Source organism: Hyaena hyaena, unplaced genomic scaffold, assembly GCF_003009895.1.
Source record: "Hyaena hyaena isolate Hyena2069 unplaced genomic scaffold, ASM300989v1 scaffold_152, whole genome shotgun sequence".
NCBI lineage: Eukaryota > Metazoa > Chordata > Mammalia > Carnivora > Hyaenidae > Hyaena > Hyaena hyaena.
The window spans coordinates 149582-174675 of NW_024080784.1; the positions used below are offsets into that span (position 1 = coordinate 149582).

Consider the following 25094-nt stretch of genomic DNA (forward strand, 5'->3'; position numbering starts at 1 on the left):
AACCGTGAGATCATGACCTGAGCTGAAGTCAGACATTTAATCTACTGAGCCACCCAGGTGCCCCATGGAATTCTTAAATAGGCATTTCTGTATAGAGATACTTGGAAACAAGATGGATAAGCTTATCACTGTGTATCTATATGTGAGCATGCCTTTCATCCAACTCTAGTTTTCCATGGCACTCTTCAACTTAAAAATTTAGATGAATTTTCTAAAAAATAAAAATCAAAAAATCAAAAATAAGTATGTGCTAAGGCTAGATTAAAATTTACTTAGAAATCCTGTACTAGAAAATAAGGAATAGCACAGGTGCAAAGCATGTTTAGTCCTTTGCAAACTCCTTTCATTTAAAACATTTTTACCTAATCAGTTAGGCTTTTCCTATAATTCTAAGTCTCAAGACATTTCCTCATAAATATTCACACCTGTAGTTTTTCTTTATGTGTGTCCTTGGAAAAATTGTCTTATGGTTGTATTGAAAATGCAAATTTATACTACAAGATATTTTGCTATTTCAAGAAGAATTTTTAGACTCATCATACTAAATGCCATGTTGTAAAATTTAAAGTTGTAACATTTTCCATTTTACATATAGGAGAAATATATGTAATTATAATTTGATGTTATACAAATTAGCAGTGCACTCATTTCTTTTTAATAATTTATCAAATAACTATCAGATGCCATCTATCAATGTGAATGTCATTTAAGTTATATTCTTATTTATTATTCTTATCTAAAGATTGTGGAAGAGCATTGAGTTGTAGCTTCTTAGAAGAGCAATTAGCTGTGTCAGTACCTGAACATTTCTGTCACATCACTTATTGAACACTATTTTTTGAGTTTCAGTTTTAGCAATTTTGGATTTTATGAATTGGATTTTGGAATATGGAACAAAGATTCTTCTGAAAAGGGACAAAACACTTATTCAAATGTTACTTTTGTAAATATGCAGATAGTTCACATTATATCACCAGTATCAAGTAGTAGCACTTTCTATTTGCTTTGTGAATGAATGAGTTGAGCAAGGTAAACACATAAACATCAGATCTGACCATAAAGTAAATGAGAATTTTATATTTGTCCTATATTAGTTAATTATAGAATTTTATAGCTTAATCATATGTATGCCATATGTATAATTTACTCAGTATGTATTTAAATGAATTCTTTGATTTTAGTACAGTTGCTTATAATTAGTTAAGAATATTTAAATGAACAGACAGCGACACTAAATGAGAATACTATGGAAAAAGGCTTTTAAAAAAATTGTAATATTTTTACAGTTACATTCAATATAACTGTCTAACAGGATTGCTATCCATTATTAATAATGTTGATTTAGTCAGCTTACAAACACAGCAGATATATAATATATATGTAATATGTATAATATATATCTTTGTTATAATACATATAATAATACATAACATAGTATAACATATGACATACAGATGAGTAACAGCAATGTCACCCTTGGACATGTTCTGGAATAGGTATACAATTGTTGCAAATATGAAAATACTTTAAAAATTCAAAATGATATATTATCAAACCAAACAAAATTACAAACAAAGCATATATTTCTGTTTTGAACAACTATTAGGAGTCATTTTGAGGTTTGTTACATGAGTTCAAATTTTCTTTAGTTACCCCCAGTCATAACCCCATTTTGTAAGAAATGGGGGGGCACTTCACGTTAAAAAGAAAAAAAAATCGAAGAGAGTAATAAAAGCAAAACTAGTACAGGCCTTTTTGATTGTGTAGTCTTTAAACTCCTGATTATATTGAAAAAACATGACACGTTTTTTCTGTAGGCAGCTATGTATTTTACTATAACACATTTACCTGTATATATGCTTTTGAGAACCTACTAGGTGATTTTTCTCATTCTAGAAAAGCTTAATTAACATCCTTGTGTCAAAGAAAACATTCTTAGGACTCTTTTGAGAAGGTTAGGAGTAATAAATCTCCTAAAATGCTTTTTTTTTTAGGCTAATCTTTGCTTAAATTGCAGAAAGTTGTGATGTTATAGACAAGGTAGTCTTTTCTTTAAAAAAGAAAGAACAAAGGGATAAAAATTGCTGAAAACCTAACACCACATTCATTCACAATACTTTAATAATTTATCAAGTGCAGGGCCAACAATATGAAATTTTCATGTATGAGTATCATCCAGCCTCATATGAAGGTAACATGAAAAATAAGGTCAGAGATAAGTCATCACTTACTACCAGTAACTCTTGGCTACAGTTCTCTAAATTACAATAAAGTAGTTTATAAAGAAAAATACATGTCTTTGGTTCTAGAAACTAAACAATTTTATCATTATTTGTAGGAATTGTTCAAAAATTCAGAACTAGGAAAGTCAAAAATGGATTAAAACGTCATTACTGTACTGAAATTGGTACTAGAGGTAGAATGGAACCTTGTAAAATTATATTTTTCTTTATAGTTAAGATGACTAGTTAAGGAATTCATGTTTAGCCTAAATTGGGCAATCTTAGGGAGGTTTCAAAAACATTCAGGATCTCATCTCAGATGCTAATTGTGACATAGGTCTCCTAGTCTCGGGCCAGGATTTCACCTGAATAAGATATGTAAGATTTTACCCCAAATGTTAATGCATTAAGAAATGCTGAATGTGTGCATGCATGCATCTGTGTGTGTATGTGCAAGAGAGAAAGAGAGACAGACAGACGGACCTAGGGAATGAAGAAGAGAAAGGCAGTATGGAGGGATAGAGAAACAGAAGATTTACTCTACATTCACCAAACACTGTCATTTAAACTTACTTCGAAGGGGCTTCGTTTTAAAATGATAAATTCACAAACACATTTGACTACACCCATTTTATCTCCTAAGGTGAATTTAAGGTGGGCGGGGAACCTCAGTCGCTCTTCTTTTTTACTGCTGCCAGAAGAGAAGACTTCGAGACCATGTATGGTTCATCTAAATCTCTGGATAAATATATCATAATAGGTTTCCACAGAGATGCTGGATCCCTCTTCCAGCTAGCAAAGACCATTTTTACAGACACTAGAAAATGCTTTAGTACATCATTAAATTTTGCATATAATCTGTCTCCTGTAGCGGTCGCAATTCCCAGATCATGCACTGGCTTTTCTCTCCTTTTCAGGTGGACACAAAGGTGGGAGAGTGTTTGCCAGGCTGTTCTCCCCTGCTTTCAGAGGTGGGCTGATCCAGGGCTCTTTGACCTTATTATTTTGATCATCAGCCTTGTCCTCCATCATACCACATTTAGTCCTCCCTGGAGGCCATTCTTTCTGCCTCCTTTGTCCCCCAGGGAGCAGTACAAATCCATATAAAATGAAAAAGAGGAGTAATAATATGAATAATAAAGGGCTGTGATAATGACCATTGCGGCAAACATCAGGTTAACATGCATTCTGCAGAGCAGCCCGCTGGGCGTGATCCCAGGAAACCATGCCCACGTAGCTGGGACTTGTCTTCCAAGAGGAGATCAAGGCTCTGCCATCTCAGGACCTCCCAGAGATGGAGTCCAGTCCATCCAGTGTGAGGGACATGGCTTCCCTTTCTTAGAGCCACCTTTCACATGCCACTTAAGGCACAGTCTTTTGGGTAGTTGTTACAATAAACAGGACAAGTGTGACCTCTCTCTTCCCTTCACAAAAGGCTGACCGAAGTCCATTTGTTTCTGGTCTGGTATTTTTAAGATCTTTGGATTCAGGTCACTATTGTTCATTCATGTCTTTTCCTCAGATAATCTTGACCTCCAGTCATTTCTTTTAAATATATACTGGGATAAATTTTTTTTCTCAGCTCTTGTTGGTTTGGGGATGTTATTTTTGAAATGCCTGGCTTAATATTTGAAAGCTACATAAAATCATGTCATAATGGAATTAATGTATGTAATGAGAAGTAGTTCAGGGATCGTGTTATAGAGGTTTTGAATTAAATTATAATGTGTTTTTAGATGGTCTCCATTTGGCACCCAGAGCTAAGGGCACTATAACTAGAGAAGAGCCAGTCGTTGAACATTCCACGTTGATGAAATTTTGCAGCAAATAAACTCAGTTTGTTTCATTTTTAGAGTAATACGTTTGTTCTGTGGGCTATTTAATCTGTTCTGTATTCGAAAGGCAAACAAGGCAACTTTTTTTTTTTAATATTGACAATATTAGTTCTGCTTGTGTTTTTCATTTTCAAAATATATAAAGGTAAGAAATAGAAACCCTGCACTTGGTGCCTTATCACTAATACTTAATTTCAACATTTTTGCAATTTGCTGTCTTCTGATGTTTGTCATCTTGAAAAAGATGGTAAAATCATTTCGTATATTATATAATATGTTTCTTTTCTGCACATATTAAAGGTCTTTTATATAAAGTAGTAATGGAATATACTTGAAGAGATAAAAATTTAATGACCCATAGAACATTTGTAGGCCAGAAGCTTTAGGATGAAATGCAACAGCATTAAACGTCGAAATTTATTTTCTTCCAGACTTTCATCTTACAGTGATTTTCTGCAAGAATGGTATTAGGGTCTTGTTGGGAACAGTTAATAGAAGCTCTAATAGATAATAACTGACTCTGTAATTAGTCATTTCAAGACGGAGGTACTCTCTGAGCCACTGATAAGAATTGAATTGTGTCGCTACATCATGTTTTCATTTTGCTGTCACAGCCCAGCAATCCATATTCATAGACTCCTGGAGCTGAGCTCATTGCCAATTTAACACAGATGTGGGAGCGATATGAACAACCTCCTCAGCCCTTTGATCCCTTCTTATTTCTTATTTGAGGAAATTGCAGAGTAACTTCAGAGTAAGGATAAGGCATGAGGTGTCTTAGTGACAAAATTATTGGAAGATTAATTTGGTATATACATAAAATATGTGTGTATGCGTATTCACACACAAAGTATACGTGTGCAAAAGGAACACAATTATGACCAAATGTAAAATCCAGCATAAATATCCCCAAACGTTTCTGAGTTTTGAGTACAGTAAAACGCTGCATTGATTTTGGGTTTTTGTGTCCTTTCAGGAGAAACCTGCACTCTTCATATACCTCTGTTAATAACACTGGTTCTTTTTTCTCTGTAGAAAAGATGTTAGATATCACAGTTTTAATAACATCAGATGTGCTGTATTCTCAATTCTGTTTTATTTATTTTTATGTTATTTTATGTCATAACAAGTATTTCTGTAGGGTTGAACTCAGTAAACGTTGATTGAATTCCTCCTCTGAGCCGAGCTCCACCGAAGGTGGAGCCTGATCAGGTGCTCTCAGTCCCTGAGAGCTACGAGGTCATTGAGGGGGAGAGGTGGCTTCCCTAGGAGATCAGAAGAGACTTTGTGAGAGAGATGGTGTTTGGGTCTATGTCTGAATAATGGGGAAGATTTTAACCAAAAAAATAAAACCCAGGGAAAGTCATTCTAGGTGAGGACTCCCTATAAAGAAAGGCTAGGAGACAGGAAAGTAATGAACATGTTGTAGTTTAACTGGATCAAAGGGTGTTTTCAGCTGAGATAGCAAAATTCAACTGGGTAGATTGGTTATGGTCAAGTCTGAAGGTCTTTGAAACAACACTGAAGACAAGATTTTAGTCTATGAACGTTACAAAGACAAACATGTTTGTTGAACAAGGGAATGATGTGGTCTGATAAGACATATTTACTTTTTGATTATAGGTAATCATATACATGCTTTATTTCTCCTCTAAAATGCACTGGTTAAGTTCAGAATTCTACTTGCAATCCATAATATTGATGTTGCTTTTTTTCCCCTCTATAATTAAAGTAGCTAGTTCTCTCTACATTTTAATGCAAAAATATAAAAGCTATAAAAGTACACTCTAAGGAAATAAAGGCTCCTGGGGAGGGGATTATATAAATTTATCATAAAATTTGTAAAACCAGGAAAATAAGTAGATAATATGGCAGACTGACATGTTTAAGTAAGTGCTTACCTATTTAAAGTCATTAAATTATTATTTGATGATTTAATATAAACTTTGGTGTCTAAAATGGATCACTGGTGGGTCCTGCCTCATGGTTGCATTATGTTTTAATTTTCATAAAATAACTAGAATTGATAGGATGTCAGATAGAGTTTATAAACATTTTGCTAATAAGGAATTAGTTCTAAATATCTTTTTTTTGCTTTTCTAGTTAATAAAATCCAGATTATAATTCTAACACAGTTCTTGGCTCATAGAAGGTTTATTATATATATAAAGCATACACACACACACACAGCAATATACATATATTTTCATATATATTGCTTAGTCTTAAAGTTTGAATGTATTATTTACTTTTTAGTTCATTTTATTGTTCCGGTTAGTTTGCTCATCTTAAGTACATTTATAACAAGTGTATTTATAATAAACTTCTTTCTTCCCCTCAACTTTTTAATATGATTTTTTTCTGAAACAAAATTTAGAAGACTAGTACAACAAACACCTGTATAACTACCACCTAGGTTCAGCAATTATTCATATTATATAATAGATTTAAAATGAATTGATATCTGCTAAATATTTGTTTCCCATCTTACTATTAGTTAAAGCATCTGTCTCATAATCTTGGAAAGGGAATGAAGGGTTTGTTTATTAACTGGGCTGGTTAGGTATCAGTTAGATACTAGTAGTGCTAAGAGTTGTTTATCTTAAAGGTAGTTCAAATCCAAAACCTCTATGTAATTCTCCCCTATCCTAGTGTAGCCAAATTTATATCTTTTAACTAAAAATTCTACTTATGCAAAAGTAGGTTCATAAAATATTTATAGAGGAAACATCTTTAGAGGCACCTGGGTGGCTCAGTCAGTTAAGCATCTGACTCCTGATCTCAGCTCAGATCATGATCTCATGGTTAATGAGTCAGAGCCCTGTGTCATGTTGGTCTCTGCATTGACAGTGTTGAGCCTGCTTGGTATTCTGTCTCTCCCTCTCTCTGCCCTTCCCCACTTGTATGCTCTCTCTCTCTCTCAAAATAAATAAATTTAAAAATAAATAAAATGTTAGAGGAAACATTTAAAAATTTTTATATTTATTTACTTTGAGAGAGAGACAGAGAGTGAGCATGAGAGGGGCAGAGAGAAAGTCCAAGCAGGCTCTGCACTGTTAGCTCAAAGCCTGGTGTGGGGCTTGAAGTCACGAACTATGAGATCATGGCCCGAGCTGACACCAAGAATCAGAAGCCTAACCACCTGAGCCACCCACAGGTGCCTAGAGAAAACCTTTTTAATGACAGTAGCTTTGCAACACTTTAAATTATGCAGTTTGGGACAAAATATTCTGAATTAGAGTATTAGAAACTTATAAAAATATGACAACTGTAAATTTTCCTTCTAGTTCATAAATATCTTACTATAATTTTACATTCAGAAATGTGCGTTTCAATTTTTTTCTATTATGAGCCATATTTTCACTGTGTATATACATACACACAGCATACTGTGTTAACTATAGTAAGCTTTAAAAAAAATTATAAGAGCACCTGGCTGGCTCGGTTGGTTAAGTGTCTGACTTTGGCTCAGGTCATGATCATACAGTTCGGGAGTTCAGCCCTGTGTCGGGCTCTGTGCTGACAGCTCAGAGCTGGGAGCCTGCTTCAGATTCTGTGTCTCCCTCTCTCTCTGCATCTCTCCCCGCTCATGCTCTGTCTCTCTCTCAAAAATAAATAAATATTAAAAAAAATATCATATCCCTCTTCTGCTTTCAGAAAGATTATTGCAATTTTCTAGGTGGCAGCAATAACTGATGAGCTAAGACTAGAGAAGGTCAGATAGTGCTTGAAGGGTGAGTCCCAGTGGAATTAGAGAAATGAAATCAAGTCCTAGCACTAGGACAGGTAAGAACTTGTGCACATTGTTGGTCAGATAAAGCTTGCTAGGAAGGAATCAGAAAGATACCAGAGGGTGAGGTGAGGGAAGAGGCCCCAGATGAAAACACTCTGGCAGTGACTGATGATGCGAAATTACCCAGGTAAGGACAGCTAGCCAGAGCAGCCTCGATGCCTGGAACGATTATTTGTTTCTGTGAGGTTTCAGTTTGTTTGTTTAAGGAAACCCTGACAGATTGACCAGAGGCTGCAAGTAGAGATAAGTGGAAGCATTTGATGAAAAGGAAAGAGAAGGACAGAGAGGTGTGTATTCCTGCCGTAGTTTCAAAGTTAGAGTGCCTTGGTGTAAAGTTTTCAGCATCTCGCTCAGATGGTTTTATGTTTGCTGCTGGTGTTCTAGTGGGTAAAAACATGCAGGCTGCAGACATCCTGAAGTTTCCTGCAAGCTTATCAGAGAATCTAAACTGTCAGATTTTGTTTTAAATGCAGAAATGGACACATTATCTTCTTGAGTAAAGGGAACCTGATGATCAGAATTGTGTCTTATGTGCCGTAGAGTCTGGGCAACATTTCCTTTTTCTTAAAAACAGAGACTGATTACCAGTTCACATATGGATTATGCGTTACATGTGTTTAAAGAAGGAGAAGACAGTAGTAGTTTTCCAAATGCAAATACCATTCTTTCCCTCCAAGATAACTTTAAACCCTTTACTCTGGCAAACAGAGAAATAGATATTCAGTTAGTTTTTAATATGGAACTCTTTCTGTAGATGATGTGCGTAAACATATTGCCTGTCAGAATGTATGCGTGCTTAAGTTGATCTGCCTTTTTTCTTTTTTTTTAAAAAAACAAGTGTCTTCAATTGGTCTCTTGGTCCCTGCATTGATCATTTTGCACTCTGGAAGACATTTTCAATATGTAAATAGCCAAATTTTATGTATTTTTTCCCCATGTGGCTTTTCCAATGGGATTCATTTGACATATAAAGTCTAGGATTCACAACATACTTTTCCTCTGGGAACAAGTTGAAGATAAGACAATCTTGCACCACTTTGGTATGAATGAGTTATTCATTAATACATATATATTATTATTGTATGTAATATGTGATAAATATCCTAATAAATATGACACCTGAAAGTGTCAGGAATTATTCCAGATGCTTGAGATATACTACTAAACAAAAGCATAAGGTATTTGCCCTGATGGAGTTCACATTCTGCAGGATGAGACCTACAATAAACATAATAAACAAAAACAATTGTGAGTAAATATATCAGTAGAATGTGCTGGAAGGTGATAATTCCCTGATAATCTGAAGGAAGAGAGTCCTAGGCAGAGGAAGGTGCTGGTGCAAAGGTCTGACATATCTGAGCAACAACAAGGAGGCTGGTGTGCCTGCAATGGGATGAGCCAGGAGGAGAACAGAAGGAGATGAGGACAGAGAAGGAATGGGTGAAGGGCACTTAGGATTTTGTAGGCCACTGTGAAGACTTTGACAATGACTTAGCTAGAAAGTTGTAAGCAGAGGAGTGATGTGAATCCAGTGTATATTCTCAAAGAATTCCTCTAACCCTTATCTGAGGATGGACTCCAGAGAAAGGAGGGTAGAACCAGGAAGACCAGATTGAGGTGTAATGCAGTCATCATCCATGTGAGAGATGATGGCAGCTCAGAATAGGGTAGTAAGTGGTCAGAATCTGAATATGCTCAAAGGAAAGCCAACAGGATTTACTGATGGACTATTGCAGAGGATGGGAGAAGGTGAATCCACAGTTGGCTTAGCAGGAAAGATGGTGTTGCCATTAACTGAGTTGATGAAGGCTGTAGGAGAAGCAGGTTTGAGGAATGGGGTGGGCATTCAGTTTTGGTCAAGTTGAGATTGAGACCTCTCTTGAATATCGAAGTGGGGATGTTGAGCAGCAAATTGATATATACCTGGAGTATATATGAAGAGGCATGTAGAGATCTGGACAGGAGGTAGACATTTGGGAATAGTGAGTTTATGGATAGTACTTAAAGCCAAGAGATTCTAAGAGTAAGAAGTGTTTTTCTCAGTAATTCCATTTGGTTTTCTGAGACACTCCATGTTGAGAAATGATATGCCCGCCTAGCTGTGAGGTTACTAAACAATAGGTATTCGTGTCACTACTACTAGGAATAGAACCAAGCAGAGAGAAAAGCTTGCCTCATCTGACATAGCAAATTATTATTGATAATTAAACATCAATCCTCTCATTCCAGGGATGTTTTCACTAGACCTTGCTATGTCAGCACCAGGAATCTATGTAAAGAAGAGAATTGATCTGAAACAGACATTGTGGTGTATGGAGGAGTTAAGATCAGAATCTGCATCATCCTCTGGGTCTGGGGAGGCACTTGGTGGCAGCTGAGAGATGAGACCTGGCAGGGGATTAGCAGCCTACATGGGCATCTAAGGGGCACAGCAGACCTTGGTTGTGCTCAGTACCCAAATGTGTCACAGGCCAGGCAGGCAGCTTCCTAAGTGCCATGTCTAATATATTGAATTATCACTAAGATATGTATTGGCAATCAACAAGCTGAATTTATTGATTGCCATAGTAGACATAGCAGGGCTTTTGTTTTGCTGGGAGGTATGTAGTTTGAGACATGAGTAGCTGAATAGCCAGGGGTAATAGAGGAAAGACCAAGAGCTCTCACACATGGTTCTCTTCTTTTTCAGCCCTTTCTCCAAGAGAGTTTCACCTCTGTTTTAAATTAACATTCAGCAGAATATCTTCTGGAAGAGAGGGAAAATTAATAATAAGCTGGGGATACCACTTATCTTGGTTCCGCTGAAGTCACAGCTGAGGCTTAGTGTGGACTGTGGTGAGAAATGAAATAGTGTATGGAGAGGGTAGGTGGAGAATTGCAGTAGGCAGCAGGACTCAGATGTTGGCTGTGTCCTCAGCAGATGTGAGGAGGTCTGTATGGAACTCCGATTCTCTGGAAGAGAAGAACAAGGTAGAGCTTAGGGTATGAAAGAGGGCAGGGAAATGGAGCTAACTTTTACTGATGAGTTACTATATGCATGGTAGTTTGTTAAAGAGATAGGTACACTGATAGACTGTAGATACGTTCCTTTTCATTCTTACAGTGAATTGGATAGTGTTACTCTTTTTGTAAATGAGGAATCTGAGGCTCATTGCAAGGTCACACACTGATCAGAGGTAGAGAAAAGTGAGATTTGAATTCGAGATGGCCTCTCTAACCCATAAACTCTTACATTTCTTAGAATCTTAGAAATAAGAACCAGAGTAGATGCATAAAGAAATGGACAGGAGTCCACAGGGGCTGTATTTGTGCATTAACACAGGATTACTACTGTGTTACTGAACAGAAGTGGAGTGGATTGAGAGGAAGTGGGTAGAAGCAGGGTCCCACAGGCCCACAGACCAAAGCTTGGGTCTGATTTGCTGGGAAGGACAGCCTGAGATACTGCATTAGAATCCATTGGTCAGTTTAGTCAATTTAACCGAAAGGACCTTAATTTTAAATCCTACTGGATAAGGGCACAGAAGCAGTTTAAGCACTTTTTACCTTAGTCAAGATAACTCACTGAACCAAAGGGTGGAGGCATTGGTAGAATCAACTATGGGAAATCTGGAATAGGCAAAACAGGAGGCTGATGATTAGGGTGTGATTCTATAAATGAGGAAATTGAGATTCCAAGAGAGGAGGTGGTTTTGCTGAAGAACAGATGGTAGCAGATGACTACCCAGCACCCAAATCCCATCCCTTACCTAGCCTCGGGCTCCCTCCAGCACACCATAGGGGTCACCTCCTGGCCCTCCTTGGCCCTCTTCTTCTCTAATTACAGTGATATTGAGTTCTGAAGCTTTTACTTTTCTTCAAATAGTCCCCATGCATGTGAATAATCTGGGACATAAGTTATTAAACAAGGGTTTGACCATGTCACTTTGCTTCTGTGGGAACTGGGGAGGGGGCGATGTACAGGTAGATAGAAAACAAGAGAGATGCCAGGTAAACAGCATCAAACATTTTTGGATGATATCGGATGGTCCTGAACAAGGTTCTTAATTGCTCGGTGCAACAAAGTCCTCATTTGGAAAGAATGAACTCTGGCCATTTGTAGCAACATGGATGGAACTTGAGGGTGTTATGCTGAGTGAAATAAGTCAGGCAGAGAAGGACAGATACCATATGTTTGCAAATATAGGAGGATTAGGAGGAACTTAAAGAAGGACAATGGAGGAGAAGAAGGGGAAAAATAGTGGGGGAGAGGGAGGGAGGCAAACCATGAGAGACTCTTGAATGCTGAGAACAAGCTGAGGGCTGAAGGGGGAGGGGGAGGGGGGTGATGGGCATGGAAGAGGGCACTTGTTGGGATGAGCACTGGGTGTTACATGGAAACCAACTTGACAATAAACTATTTAAGAAAAAAAAACCAAATTCCTCATTTGTATCCTGGGAATGATAACAGTACGCTTTCTATAGAAATGTTTTGATAATGAAATTAGATAATATATGTTAACTGTTTAGCTCAGTGCCCGGCTGAGTGGTTTATGTGCCAGCAGTCAAAATTTTAGCTATTATTAAAGGATGTGAAGGTGATTTACTCCAATATCCAATGCCGTTTTGGGGGTAGCATGATGTCAGGCTGTTCTATTGATCTGTGAATCTTGTTTTATGCCTTATAATGTAGATGTTTCAGACCATTCAGCTCTATTCACTGGATTTCCTGGAGTTTAATTTAAACATTCTCATCAAAGTTAATGTGACTCTGTCCATTCTCATTACTGCCACCAAGCATGATGATCGCCTTGTACTGTGCACTGCCAAAATAATAGCACCTTTTCCTGGCTGCTTCCTACAAATGGCATCATCTTAATCTTGTAAAACCAATGTAGGAGAAAATATTATGTCAAGGAGGAAATGGTGATCATTTTTTAGGGTGGTAATAAGATAAAATTTTAAGAATCCAAACCTGAGTAGCATCCAGATGCATTTAATTTGACCTTCTTCCCAGGAACATCCTGATTTTCTGGTTATGAAACCATTTGGATTCCTCTTGTAGACTTTGTTCTAAAACTTAAAATGTGCAGTGGTCTTCCTTTTTTGTTCTCAAAAGGAAAAAGGCTAACTGTCTTCATGCAGATTAGTCTGCTTTTGTTGAAAAACTTCGGGGGATTCATCTATGAAATGTAGACACACAATAAGAAAAACAGTGCATCTTACTGTCCTTCTTTGAACCGATGTAAGATTGTTTCCCACAGTATGGAACACTCAAAAAAAAAAAAGTGTTTAATCACAATGCCAAAACTCCAGCAATGCTTTTGACTTGCCTTCAGGGGTGGTGGTGGAGGTGGGGGAAACTAGCTATTCAGTACTACATTATTTTCAGATGATTTTGCATATAGCTGGAGAACGTGTAAATGAATGCAGAAAGATAGAACTAATGTTCTAAATTTAGGACCAGAAATTACAGACATTGGGATTTTGAGCTACTTTTTACTCCTCTTTAATTCCTAATATAAAGAAAATACTGACTACCAGTAGTATAAAAATAGTTTTTAAAATAATGAGTAAAAGTTGTTTTGACAATATTTAACACTTTAGAAACATATCTCATTCTTCTAATTGTATTAATAGAAGTTTCTTTTTCCCTCCCTGTATTTCAGTGACAATTTCAACAAGCACCTTCTTCGATGGCTTGCTGGTGACAGGACTATACACATCTACAAGTGTGCAGGCTTCACAGAGCATTGGAGGTTCCAATGCTTTTGGATTTGGTAAGTGATCCTGACATAAGAAACCAATCATTGTCAATAATTATACAGGTATAGGTCTTATGTTTTGAAATATCTTTTTAAAAAGCATTAGACATTTATTATTTCAGAGAAAATGATCTGAAGTGATTTTTATGTTGTTTGCTTGTAGTTGGATGGAGTGAAATAAGTCCTGTAAATGTACAGCCAACCATAAGCTTGGTGTGACAATCATTCTGTCCCTCTCCATCTGTTGCAGCTATTATACTTGGTCTTGGTGGCTTGTGTAAATTTCTGTGTTCTCTTGTTTAGTTGCTGGGATAGTAATTCACTCTGATGTTAGTGCATTCAATAACCTGGCTTTTAAAAAAAGTTTTATTATTTATTTTTAAATAAACTCTGCCCCCAACATGGGGCTTGAACTCACAACTCTATGATCAAGGGTCAGCTCTACTGACTGGGCTGACCAGGTGCTCCTCTGTAATCTGCTTCTATAAACAGTGCTTAAAATCCTGGATTAGGTGAAAAGTGTCATGTTTAATTTGGCAAGTAAGCATACAAAGACAGTAATGACTGTTGAAATGATTGAATTCTATGAGTATTCATGAAAGAGTGTGTTTTAATATTTAAAATACTTAGATGGAGTCCTTGTCCTTGAGCCAGAGACCTGACAGGTTACTTACATAGGGAAGCAGAAGGCTACATGATCGTTACTGATCCCCAAGGATTCTCAATTTGGAAATCCCTAGTTTACCCATTATGCGATAAATGTGCCAAGCTGGAATTAAGTAGGCCCTTTTCAGCATCAAAAATGCAAATTTAATATATCCATTTATGTAAGACATGAAATCACTGATCTTACTCTGAAATTGAAAAATGGCACAAGACTGCCTACGTTGATATGAAAAAGATAGAATTGTATTATCAGAGGCAGCCATGTGTTCAGTGTTTTATCTTTTCTGGGGTATTTATTAAATAGATAATTTTTACCTACTTTTGATCTATGAAAGGACACCTCCTCTGAGCCAAGTCCTAGCAGCAGCTCTGCCCAGGTGATTCACTGATTGATGTCGGAGCAGTGATGTGGATGCCCCATTGTGGCACTGCTGGCCTCGTATGAGACTCACAACCTCAGGGCTTAAAGGAAACTGGAAGTCACTTAATCATCATATTAAATTATTTGACATTGAGAATTTGCCCTATTTTTAGAAGACCTCAGATAAGCTTTTACAATATGTGGGTAACTACTTCTAAATTCTAATCCTCCAGAAAAAAATTCTTAGGTCTAAAAATTCTGCTCATTTGGCCCCATGATATAGGTAGGTATATAATATATGTGTACATAAAATAAATGATACACTACCTGTTATGTTACAACAGGACTCACAGGTAAGGTTGCCAGATTTAACAGATAAAAATTTATAGGATGTCTGGTTAAACTTGAGTTTTAGATAAGCAATTTTTGAGTAAAAGAATACAGGATTTGGGATAAAACATTCGGGGTTCCATTTTAGCCCAATTAAATCAAAACCTCTGGGGGGAGCGTGTGGGGATTGGGTATTTTTCAATTTTTTTAAATGTTTTTTAAAATTTATTTCTGAAAGAGAGAGAGAGAGAGACAATTTGAGCAGGGGAGGGGCAGAGAGAGAGGGAGACACAGAATCTGAAGCAAGCTCTAGGCTTGAACCCAAGAACTGTGAGATCATGACCTGAGCCAAAGTCGGATGTTTAACCAACTGAGCCACCCAGGTGCCCCTGGATTGGGTGTTTTTAAAGGTTCCCAAGAGATTCTGATGTTCATCCAGGGCTAAGAACTGTTGTAATGAGTCAGTCCAGGGTCTGGTAGCAGCAAGAGTTCCAGGCCTTTCTTTAAACTCAGTGAGTCGGATATTCTGGGGGTGGGACCCAGTGATTATTTTCTAAGAAGCACCCCAGGTGATTTTGATACACACTAAAGTTTGAGAACCCTTCATCTTACATTAATTAAATAGGAGAGACAGTCATTAATTAAATGACCATATAAATATGTAATAACGAATCTTGCTAGGGGCAAGCTTGGAAAAGTACTGAGTGCTGGGAAAGCGTATGCCAGAGAAACTAGATACAGTCTGGATTAAAATGGGATGTCATTGGGAGAGGCTTTCCTGAGGAAGTCGTGTTAAGCTGAGACGTAAGCTTAATTTCCTCATCTATGAAATGGGGTTGGTAAGGCACCTGCTACATAAGATGTTGAGTAGCACTGAAAATTGAGATTATTTATGTGAAGCCCTCAGCATGTAGGAAACACTCAGTAGAACTAGGTGTTCCAAAAATTATAAATCTTGGTAACTGAAATGGCTGCTTTCCCCAGTCTAGGACTTATACATACTTCATTTAGGGAGCAAAAAACCAGTTCTCAAGAGGAGTGAATCTGGGGTTTGTAGACCCAGATGATTTGAGAGGACTTGGCTGAATGAAATAACTATCACTTGCCAAGATGGACACATAAAATCTATGTGTCCTATTGCCTCTGATTTTAGTAAGCCAAACAAAAAGCTAGCAATGCAATTGTTAGAAGTTATTTGAGACACTTGGGCTTCAAGACCTTATGTTATGTTATGTTATGTTATGTTATGTTATGTTATGTTATGTTATGTGATGTTATATTTATTTAAAGAAAGAGATAGAGGGAGAAGGAGAGGAAGAGAGAGCGGGAAGGGGCAGAGAGAGAGGGAGATAGAATCCCAAGCAGACTCCACACTGTTAGCACAGAGCCTGATGCAGGGCTTGAACTCACAAACATAGAGATAATGACCTGAGCCAAAATCAAGAGTCAGATGCTTAATGGACTGAGCCACCTAGGCACCCTGGGAGAGATTTTCTATGGTGGCTTTGAAAGCTGTAAAACCAGTTTCTCTTGAATTAGAATGTTTTGATTAGATTACATTATGCTTAGTCTTCCTTTTACTATTAATCCCGTATCATTAGTTTGATGGTCTGAAGAGGCTTCTAAACACAAAGGCCATGGATGGTAACTTGACTTCCATAACCAACGCTAGGGTCTCCCTAGCAGCATTTTTATGGGACATGATTTTTATATGGATGGATAGATAAGTGAGATCTTTTTTTAAGTTCCAAGACTATCCAAATAATTTTATGTGGTTTTATATGATAGTGGCAAATTACCTTGAAAAGAAAATTTGATTATATACCTCCATATTGTTAAACAGAGTAAATCTTCATAAGCAATGTTTTGAATAGAGAGAAGGAGATAAAATGTCTGTTTAGATAAATGGTCACTTTCAAATACAAAAGAACATTATTATTATTATCTTTGGTATTTAAGTTTAACACATTCTTTTCAATTTTAGAAAATGAAAATGATTGAATTTGAGTAGGTTGCAGGTGAGAAAGGAGAGGAAACTCTTACAGAAGGTAAAATGTAAAAGAGTTGCTGCTTTTTGGTAGGTTAATAGTTGCAGTAGGATCAGGCTGAAAAAAAGGTGGCATTCTTTGATTTAGAACAAAAGAGTTAGTGAATACATAATCTGTCATTAGGTTCTGACTTGATTGATGGAATGTTAAGCAAACTTGATTTGTTTGGCATCTTCCCAACATAGTAGGATCGGTGTGTGATATGTTTAACTAGCTGTGTTAAATAAGACAAAATAAAACATATGATTGAATCTAAAAAGGTAGTTTGAAAGTTTTTTCCACTTATACGTAATTTTAATTGTACTAATTACATGAAAGTTATAGCTGCTCTCCTTTAAATATAAAATGTGTGTGTGACTAGCCAAAATAAGGCTGTAATTATTCTTAAGATACTGTTGTATAAATGTAATTCCACCAACATAACTACAGCCTTTTATGCAAACCCAGAATTCTTTAAAATGCATGCCTCACTGACCAAAAATAGACAAATGCCTAATAGCCAGAAATACATTAAAACAATAGCTATGCAAAAGATGACTGTAAGCCAGCAATGCATGATTTGAAATACCTCATTTTGCTTGTCAATATAAGAAAACATGCTGCCCTAGGGAAGAGTGATATTTAATTATGGGTATCTCTTTGTGCATCCCAGAACAAAAATGCTTCCTCTTGTCTTTGGCATTGAATTCCAGCTCAATCATGTAAATCTTCAAGGCTCTTTGTGGCCGCTCAATGAAGGGCTATTTGAATATCCTTTCATACAAAATTATTCCTTTTCCAGAGGCTGAAATGTGTTTTACTCAATATTTAGTATTCTGGCTTTAAAGCGGTTCACTCAATTTTTAATATTCTGGCTCTAAAACCAGAGAACTGGGTTTGCAGGTCTGCTGAGTAGCAGGCACACTTCAAATTGTTAAGATGTTGCATAAATTCAACTTTTGTGCTACACCATTTTGCTCAGCTAATACGTGAGCCATTTAAACAGGTTTTCATGTAAACTTTCGTAATTTCTATGTGTTTCCTTATCTTTTTCTAAAAGGAAATGAGGCATTCTAGCTACAATTCTAGCTACAATTGTTGTTAAATTACAAAATTATTAAAATGGCAAGAGTTGATGAAATCCAAGTTTGGGCAGAAAATATGATGAACAGATCCATGATTTTTTTTAAATTTTTGCTCTTAAATATTCAGTCATGTCATGCTTTTCATAGAGATTAAGCAACTAACAAAATTTTAATATTTTCAACATTATTTTTAAAACACAGTATCAGAATTTTTTAACTTAATGATCTGATTTTTTTTCACTGTGATTTGACACTTTAGATGAATAGGGATATATTTACAAAACAAATTATTTAAATGTTTTAAGAAACATTTAAAATTTTTGTAAACCCTGTGTTGGTCACTAGTTAATAAAAATGGGTACTTTACCAGTAGATTTAGATTGTATGTTAATGTTTCATTCCCACGATGCATGTTTTTGTTAGTACTTTGCTTTATTGTCATTAAAAATAAAAAGATAGGCTTTATTTAAACTAATTTTTGGTTATCTTTCATGTCAAAACTCAGTGGAACCTTTTACAACTTTACTAATTGTCACCAGAACTCCTACATCCCTGGACATTAGCTACATTTCAGTCTTAAGTGTCCTGTCCTTGTGACTTTGAAATACACACATATGTTATAAATACTACATACACATATTTAGGTCTTGATATTTGTGAAGAAGGGACAGCTACTAGCAACTTCATTAAATAGGGTCTTGTTTAGTAATGCTTTTTACTTACTAGCCTAAATTAAGCTACATTATTCAACATCCTTCTTAAATTTATTTGGTCTGTCTCTTTATGAAGAAATGCTTCCGTAACATGCTTGAGGAATTTTAAACATATTCAGGGATTTTGAAGGCATGACCTTTTATTAGATATGGTAAGTGATCTATAATTAACAAGAAGACTTTAGGTTAATAAAACAAATTGCTGTAGTTAGTGGTACCAGGTGCGTAGCTGATAAGAGCTGAAATTGCCATTAATTTTTCCTATTTACTGGGTATTAACTTAAATTTGGTCTTAATTCATTTATTTGGTCTCAATTCCACTTGCATATACCAACATTACCTTCATTAAGAAATAGTATAATGTAGGGGCACCTAGATCTCTCCGTCATTTAAGCTTCTGACTTTGGCTCAGGTCATGATCTCCTGGTTCGTCAATTCCAGCCCAGGGTCAGGATCTCTGCTGTCAGCACAGAGCCTGCTTCAGATCCTCTGCCCCCCACCTCTGTCCCTTCCCCTCCCTCTCGCTTAAAAATAAATAAACATTAAAAAAAAAAGAGTATAATGTAGTTTTATTTGACATATGACAAGGAATTCAGGGATTATTTCCCAATAACTAAAAAGAATCACTCACTAGAATAGTGGATATGAGGAATATAAAGCTGTTAAACTAGTCAGTCAGAAAATTGCTAAAGTATATGTTGAGGGGCATGAGATTTGGGCCAAGTGGAGGAGATAGTGGAGAAAGGCAGCTCTGTGAGGGGTCCATCACATGACCTCCAGAGCTAGACTGCTCACCTTCTATGTCCCCCTGGCACTGCTTCTTGCTAACTTTCTTTCTTTCCCTAAGCCTCTGCGTCTGCATTTGTAAAATGGTAACAAAGGCATCTAGTTCACACAATTGTTGGGTGGATGAAATGAATTATCTATTCAAGTGCCTAGTATATGTGCATAAAATAGGTATTATTTAAAACCTCAGAAAGAAGTAAGAATCTTTTCTTTAAAAGAGCAAACAGAATGAGAAGATAATTCCAGTGGCAGAATATTTGGAAGAGGAGGCGTGACTTTAGTTTGGATGGTGAACAATGCACCCAGTTTCTTACCCATAGAATTTAGAGCTGACACGGACCTCTAATAGAGCCTGGCTCAGCCACTTTCCCAGTGTTTAGGTAAGGAAGCAAGGCTTAGGAAGGGCAAGTAGTGGCTATTACACGAGATGGTGTAAATGTGACGAGTAAAACCAGGTGTTCTGACATCATATTCTCACATACTTTTTTTATAAAAATGTATAATTCACATACCATAAATGTTACCATTTTAAGGTGTACATTTCAGCGATTTCCAATATGTTCACAAGGTTGTGCAGCCAACACCACTATCTAATTTTAGAATATTTCATTTCCTCCAGAAGAAACTCCATCCCCGTTTAGTGGTCACTGCCCATTCCTTCCCCCACACTGTCCTTGACAACCGTTAATCTGCTTTTTATCTCTATGCATTTGCCTATTTTGTACATTTCATGTAAATAGAATCGTACAGTATAGGGCCTTTTATGTCTGGCTTCTTTTACTCAGAATCGTGTTTTCAGTGTTCATCCGTGTTGTAGCAGGTATCAGAATATTCCGCTGTACAGCTATACTGCATTTTACTTAGTGGTTGGAAGTTTGACAGTTCCCCAGTTCTTAAAAGGAGTTAGAGTGGTACAAATTGGGAAAGAAAAAGTTTAAGGAGGCTGCAAAGCAACTGGAACAGCCAATGTTCTTCAGACTTAACAGTAGCTCTAACCTCTGAAGATCAAATTGTTTAGTCTGTTCTGTGGCTTAGACCTGAAAATGATTAAACCTAAAAATCAAAAGGAATTACTCCTCTGCCCTCCTTCCTGTCTTTCAAGGGAGATAGGCCAGTGTGGCATGATTTTACCCTAACCTGAGTTCTGGGCATCCACAATGGCTCCCAAAGGGGAATATTGTGCAGGGAGAGACGAAGGAGAGACAGATAGAAAGCTGCCTAATGTGCCGGAGCTTCCAGGCTCTTATTTTAGGCTTTCTTCCCATCGGGCTCAGATATTCTTGGGTTCTAAGAAACACTAATAAAAATAGCTAACATTTATCAAACACTTGCTATGTGCCAGGTGTGTTGCAGGTATTAACTCTTTTGATCCTAACAAAAATCCTACTAATTATTCTCATTTTGTAGATAAAGAACCGGAGGCACAGCGAGGGTAAGTAACTTGCCCAAGGTTGTGCAAAGGAAGTTGCAAAGCCATAAGTAAAACTCGGCTTTGGGGCTCCTGGATAGTTCAGTCAGTTAAGCATCTGAGTTCGGCTCAGGTCATGATCTCACGGTTTGTGAGTCTGAGCCCTAGGTGGGGCTCTGTGCTGACTGTTCAGAGCCTGGAGCCAGGCTGCTTGAGATTCTGTGTCTCCCTCTCTCTCTGCCCCTTCCTCGCTCTCACTCTCTCTCTTTCTCTTTCAAAATAAATAAACATTGGAAAAAAATAAAACACAAAAAATAAAACTCAGCTTTATAACCTCTCCTTACAACCCACGCCCACTTGAGCTGGTTTCTATTATAACCAAAAGAACCTTGAATAAAAGAAGGCCCTCTCTCTTGTTAACCCTGCCTATGACTCCCAACAATTCCTGCCATTTCTTTATAGTCACGTACATTCTCACTACACACACATACACACACACACACACACACACACACACACACACACACACTGTGCACCAGTCCTAATAACCCATGTTTCCAGTGCATTTCCACCACACACACACACACACACACACACTGTGCACTAATCATAATAACCCACATTTCCAACACACATGTGCATGCTGCGTGCGCGCGCGCACACACACACACACATTGTGCACCAATCATAATAACCCACATTTCCAGTGCATTTCCAACACACACACACACACACACACACACATACACTGTGCACGAATCATAATAACTCACATTTTCAGTGCATTCCCAACATACACACACACAACGCCCTTCACCAATCATAATAACCCATACACAGTTCCAAAGTCCCAACTGCTTTAAGCCTTTGTTTATAGTGCTTGGAATTCCTGCTTGTTCTCTATGCTGGGTGGACATCCTGCCATCTCTTAGGGCCTCTGTCCTGCCTCACCTCCCCTATTTAGCCTTGCTGACCCTACTCCCTGCTCCTCCCTGGTGCCTACCTCCATGAAACTCTCTACTCTGCCCTCCATAATTCACTTTCTTCCCTGACCTCTACCAGCATCTCTAATAATCTATTGAATTTATTTGTTTAAAACCTTTATGTCTCTTTGAGGACAAGAGATAGTCTTGTCGTCTTCACTCTCCTGGCGTATAACAAGTGCTCAACAAATATTTATTGAATGAATAAACCAATATAAATCTTTGAGGATTCATAGGGTATTTTACTACCAAAGCTGACATCAGTAAACGCACGTATGTACACAAGTGTGCTGTATGGACAAGAGAGTGAATATTACTGTCTTAAACTTCGAGGATATTTCTGAATCTGTATTACGTGCATATAAGCCTACACCTCTATACATATATGTAAAACTATACAAACATGCACATATTTTATCATCATGGATTCTGGGGACATTTATTATCCTGTCTACCATGTTGTCCCTTTTTTTTTCCCCTGGAGGTGGCAGGTACTAATGCCTTTAGATAGAGAGTGATTGATTAAGTTCCTTCTTTAGAATCAAGAGATGGAAAGAAGTTCAAGAGATTGTCCAGTCCAGGCTCCCGTCTTAGGGCAGGTCAGTGTCCTAATGATATATGATAGTTAAGTTATTGTTTTCTCTCTTAGATCTTTCCCAAAGTGATGACTCTATAATTTCTTAGGAATGTATTCACTTGATTATGTCAAGTGACATGATTAAGGAAGGTTTCCTGGTACGTATGTGTAGCCCTTGCTTCAACTTCGATGCTTTTCTCATATAATTTCTTATGTAATTGCAAAAAGCAAATTAGTGTTAAAAAGTCATTAAGTAATTTGTTTTCTTTCCTTTAGACTGATAAAAAATCACACTCCACTTAACGTTCACCCATGTCATAGGTGATAGTTTTCTCTATCATAGTTTTCTCTAGGTCAGTTTTCTCTAGATACTCCACAGATTTGAGATTCAGGAATTTAGCCCTGATAAGATATGTGCCCTGAAACCATTAGAGGTACTTTAAAGGTGTATCCCTACAGAAGACGAGTTCTTCTAATTCCTTCTTCCTCCTTGTTCATGCTCAAATCCAGGTGCTTGGAATCAAAGTGGTATGTCATAAATAAGACTAACAGGAAAATCACATTTTTAGAGCAGATTCTAATGGAAGTTGCCACTGTGCTATATAAGTTAGGATTTTTGAGATTATTTTGTTACAGTTATATCTGTATCAGTGTTGAAAGATTGTGAAGAGACTCTTCTGTCTGGCAAATGTAGCCTTGTTAAAGAGGATATTTGCCCCCAAAACAGCACTGAACAAACAAAGACAGGTAATAGGTTTTTATGTGGATACTTTCTCACGTGTCAAAGTTTTAAAAATAATTCTGGAAAATAGGTTTCTGTAAATGAGGTCTTATCCCTTAGCAGATAAAGATAGAATCAGGAATATTTGGCTCTTTCTTTTTTAAATGATATTTTTGAAAACCACTTAGGAATCATGGACCTTTACTGATAAGAGACATTGTTTTCTAGAAGAATGACACTTTCCATAGTATGCCACACTGTCCATTTTAACAGGAAAAAAGATGGAAGTATATGTTTAAGGGAATAAACATGGAATTGTGACTCTGATCTAGCAGTTATTTTGCTTGCAGTGTGGTTTCCTCTTGAAGTTTTCCAGTCCTCCTTTTGGGTATCTAGATAATGATAAAAGAGTTTATGTCTCATATTCACAGTAATTGATTTATAAATACTCTTGATTCTTTCTTGGCAGTTAATCTAAGAACAACTTAAAATAATTTTATAATGTTATTTCTTCCTAGAAATAATTCTGATAATAATCTTTAAAGTATTTTAGAAAAGTAGTGAAAGTAAATTCTTGGCATCACCTACACCTAGAAAATAGCTCTAGATGTAGCATATGAACTTGAAAATAGATGTAGGACTCCAGTAAAGGCACTTCACCAAATGCTGGTTCTGTTTCCACTCTTGTCTTCTGTTCTGTAGTTTGTACTCAGCCCTCTGATGCTGAGCTTTGCATGTGGCCTAATGGATGTGTAGGCTGCTCTTTGAGACAAGCGCACAATTAAATTACTGTTTTCAGGACTCTGAATGTCTGAATGGAAAGATACTTGCTGGTGTGGGAGTTGCCATTTTGTAAAACAGAATAGCAAAATTGTTAATATTTTGGTAAAAGTTCAGACTGAGCTTCTTTCCTGCTTTTCCTTCCACATGTTTTCATACATCAGAACCATGTTGTTGCTATTATCTAGTTAATTATGTTATTTCTGGTTCTTCTTCAGAGCAGTGCCTCTCCACATGAACTCTGGTAAATTGTAAGTTAAGAATAAAATAAATGGAGCTATCAGAGATCATGTTCTGGGAAGACATTTGTTTATCCTTAATGGCTTTCTGTTTAAAATAGTTATTTGCATTATGAGAAGATTCTTTTTTACTCAAACTTTTAGTCTGTGTGATCCAATACCATTGTTAACACTAATAACAATGGAGAGAAATCTGTTACTAATAAAGAAGAACTCAGTTGGGTTTGGCTTTATGTTTCTAGAGAATGGGACAAATGAGGGGCTCTAGAATAATTATGAGGTTGATGAAGTTTATCCTTCAGGTCCTTAGCCTGTCCCCTCCCTTTTCTCTCTTTCTTCTTGTCCCACTTTTAACAAGAAAATGATATCAGACACATCTTAGAATGAATTTTAAAATGTTGCCCTATGAGCACCTTTTCCCACACTGCTTCTTGCAATCATTAGTGTCTTATGATACATTAATAGGTCTTACATGGTGAAAGTGTATTGCAGTATAAAATAGTTTGGAATATACTGGTTAAATAGTACTTCTTACCATCTTTAATATACTTTTCTTTTGAGGGGCGCCTAGGTGGCTCAGTTGGTTGAGTGTCTGATTTTGGCTCAGGTCATGATCTCACTGTTCTTGAGTTTGAGCTCTGCGTTGGGCTCTGTGCTGACATCTCAGAGCCTGGAGCCTGCTTCAGATTCAGTGTCTCCCTCTCTCTCTGACCCTCCCCTGCTCATGTGCTGTCTCTCTCTCTCTCAAAAATGAACATTAAAAAAATTTTAAAAATATATGCTTTTCTTTTGAGACATAGTTCATAATATAAAACTTAGCATTT

The 25094-nt window shown here is 36.9% G+C and overlaps 1 protein-coding gene across 2 annotated transcripts in view; it reads left to right on the plus strand.

Moving 5' to 3' along the window:
* The window catches only part of RELN (reelin), a 544526-nt gene that overhangs the window by 60555 nt on the left and 458877 nt on the right, over positions 1-25094 (plus strand). For both annotated transcript variants that reach the window (XM_039239122.1, XM_039239123.1), the window contains exon 2: positions 13499-13609. In XM_039239122.1, the coding sequence (XP_039095053.1) occupies positions 13499-13609 (111 nt within the window). The remainder of the gene's footprint in view (positions 1-13498; positions 13610-25094) is intronic.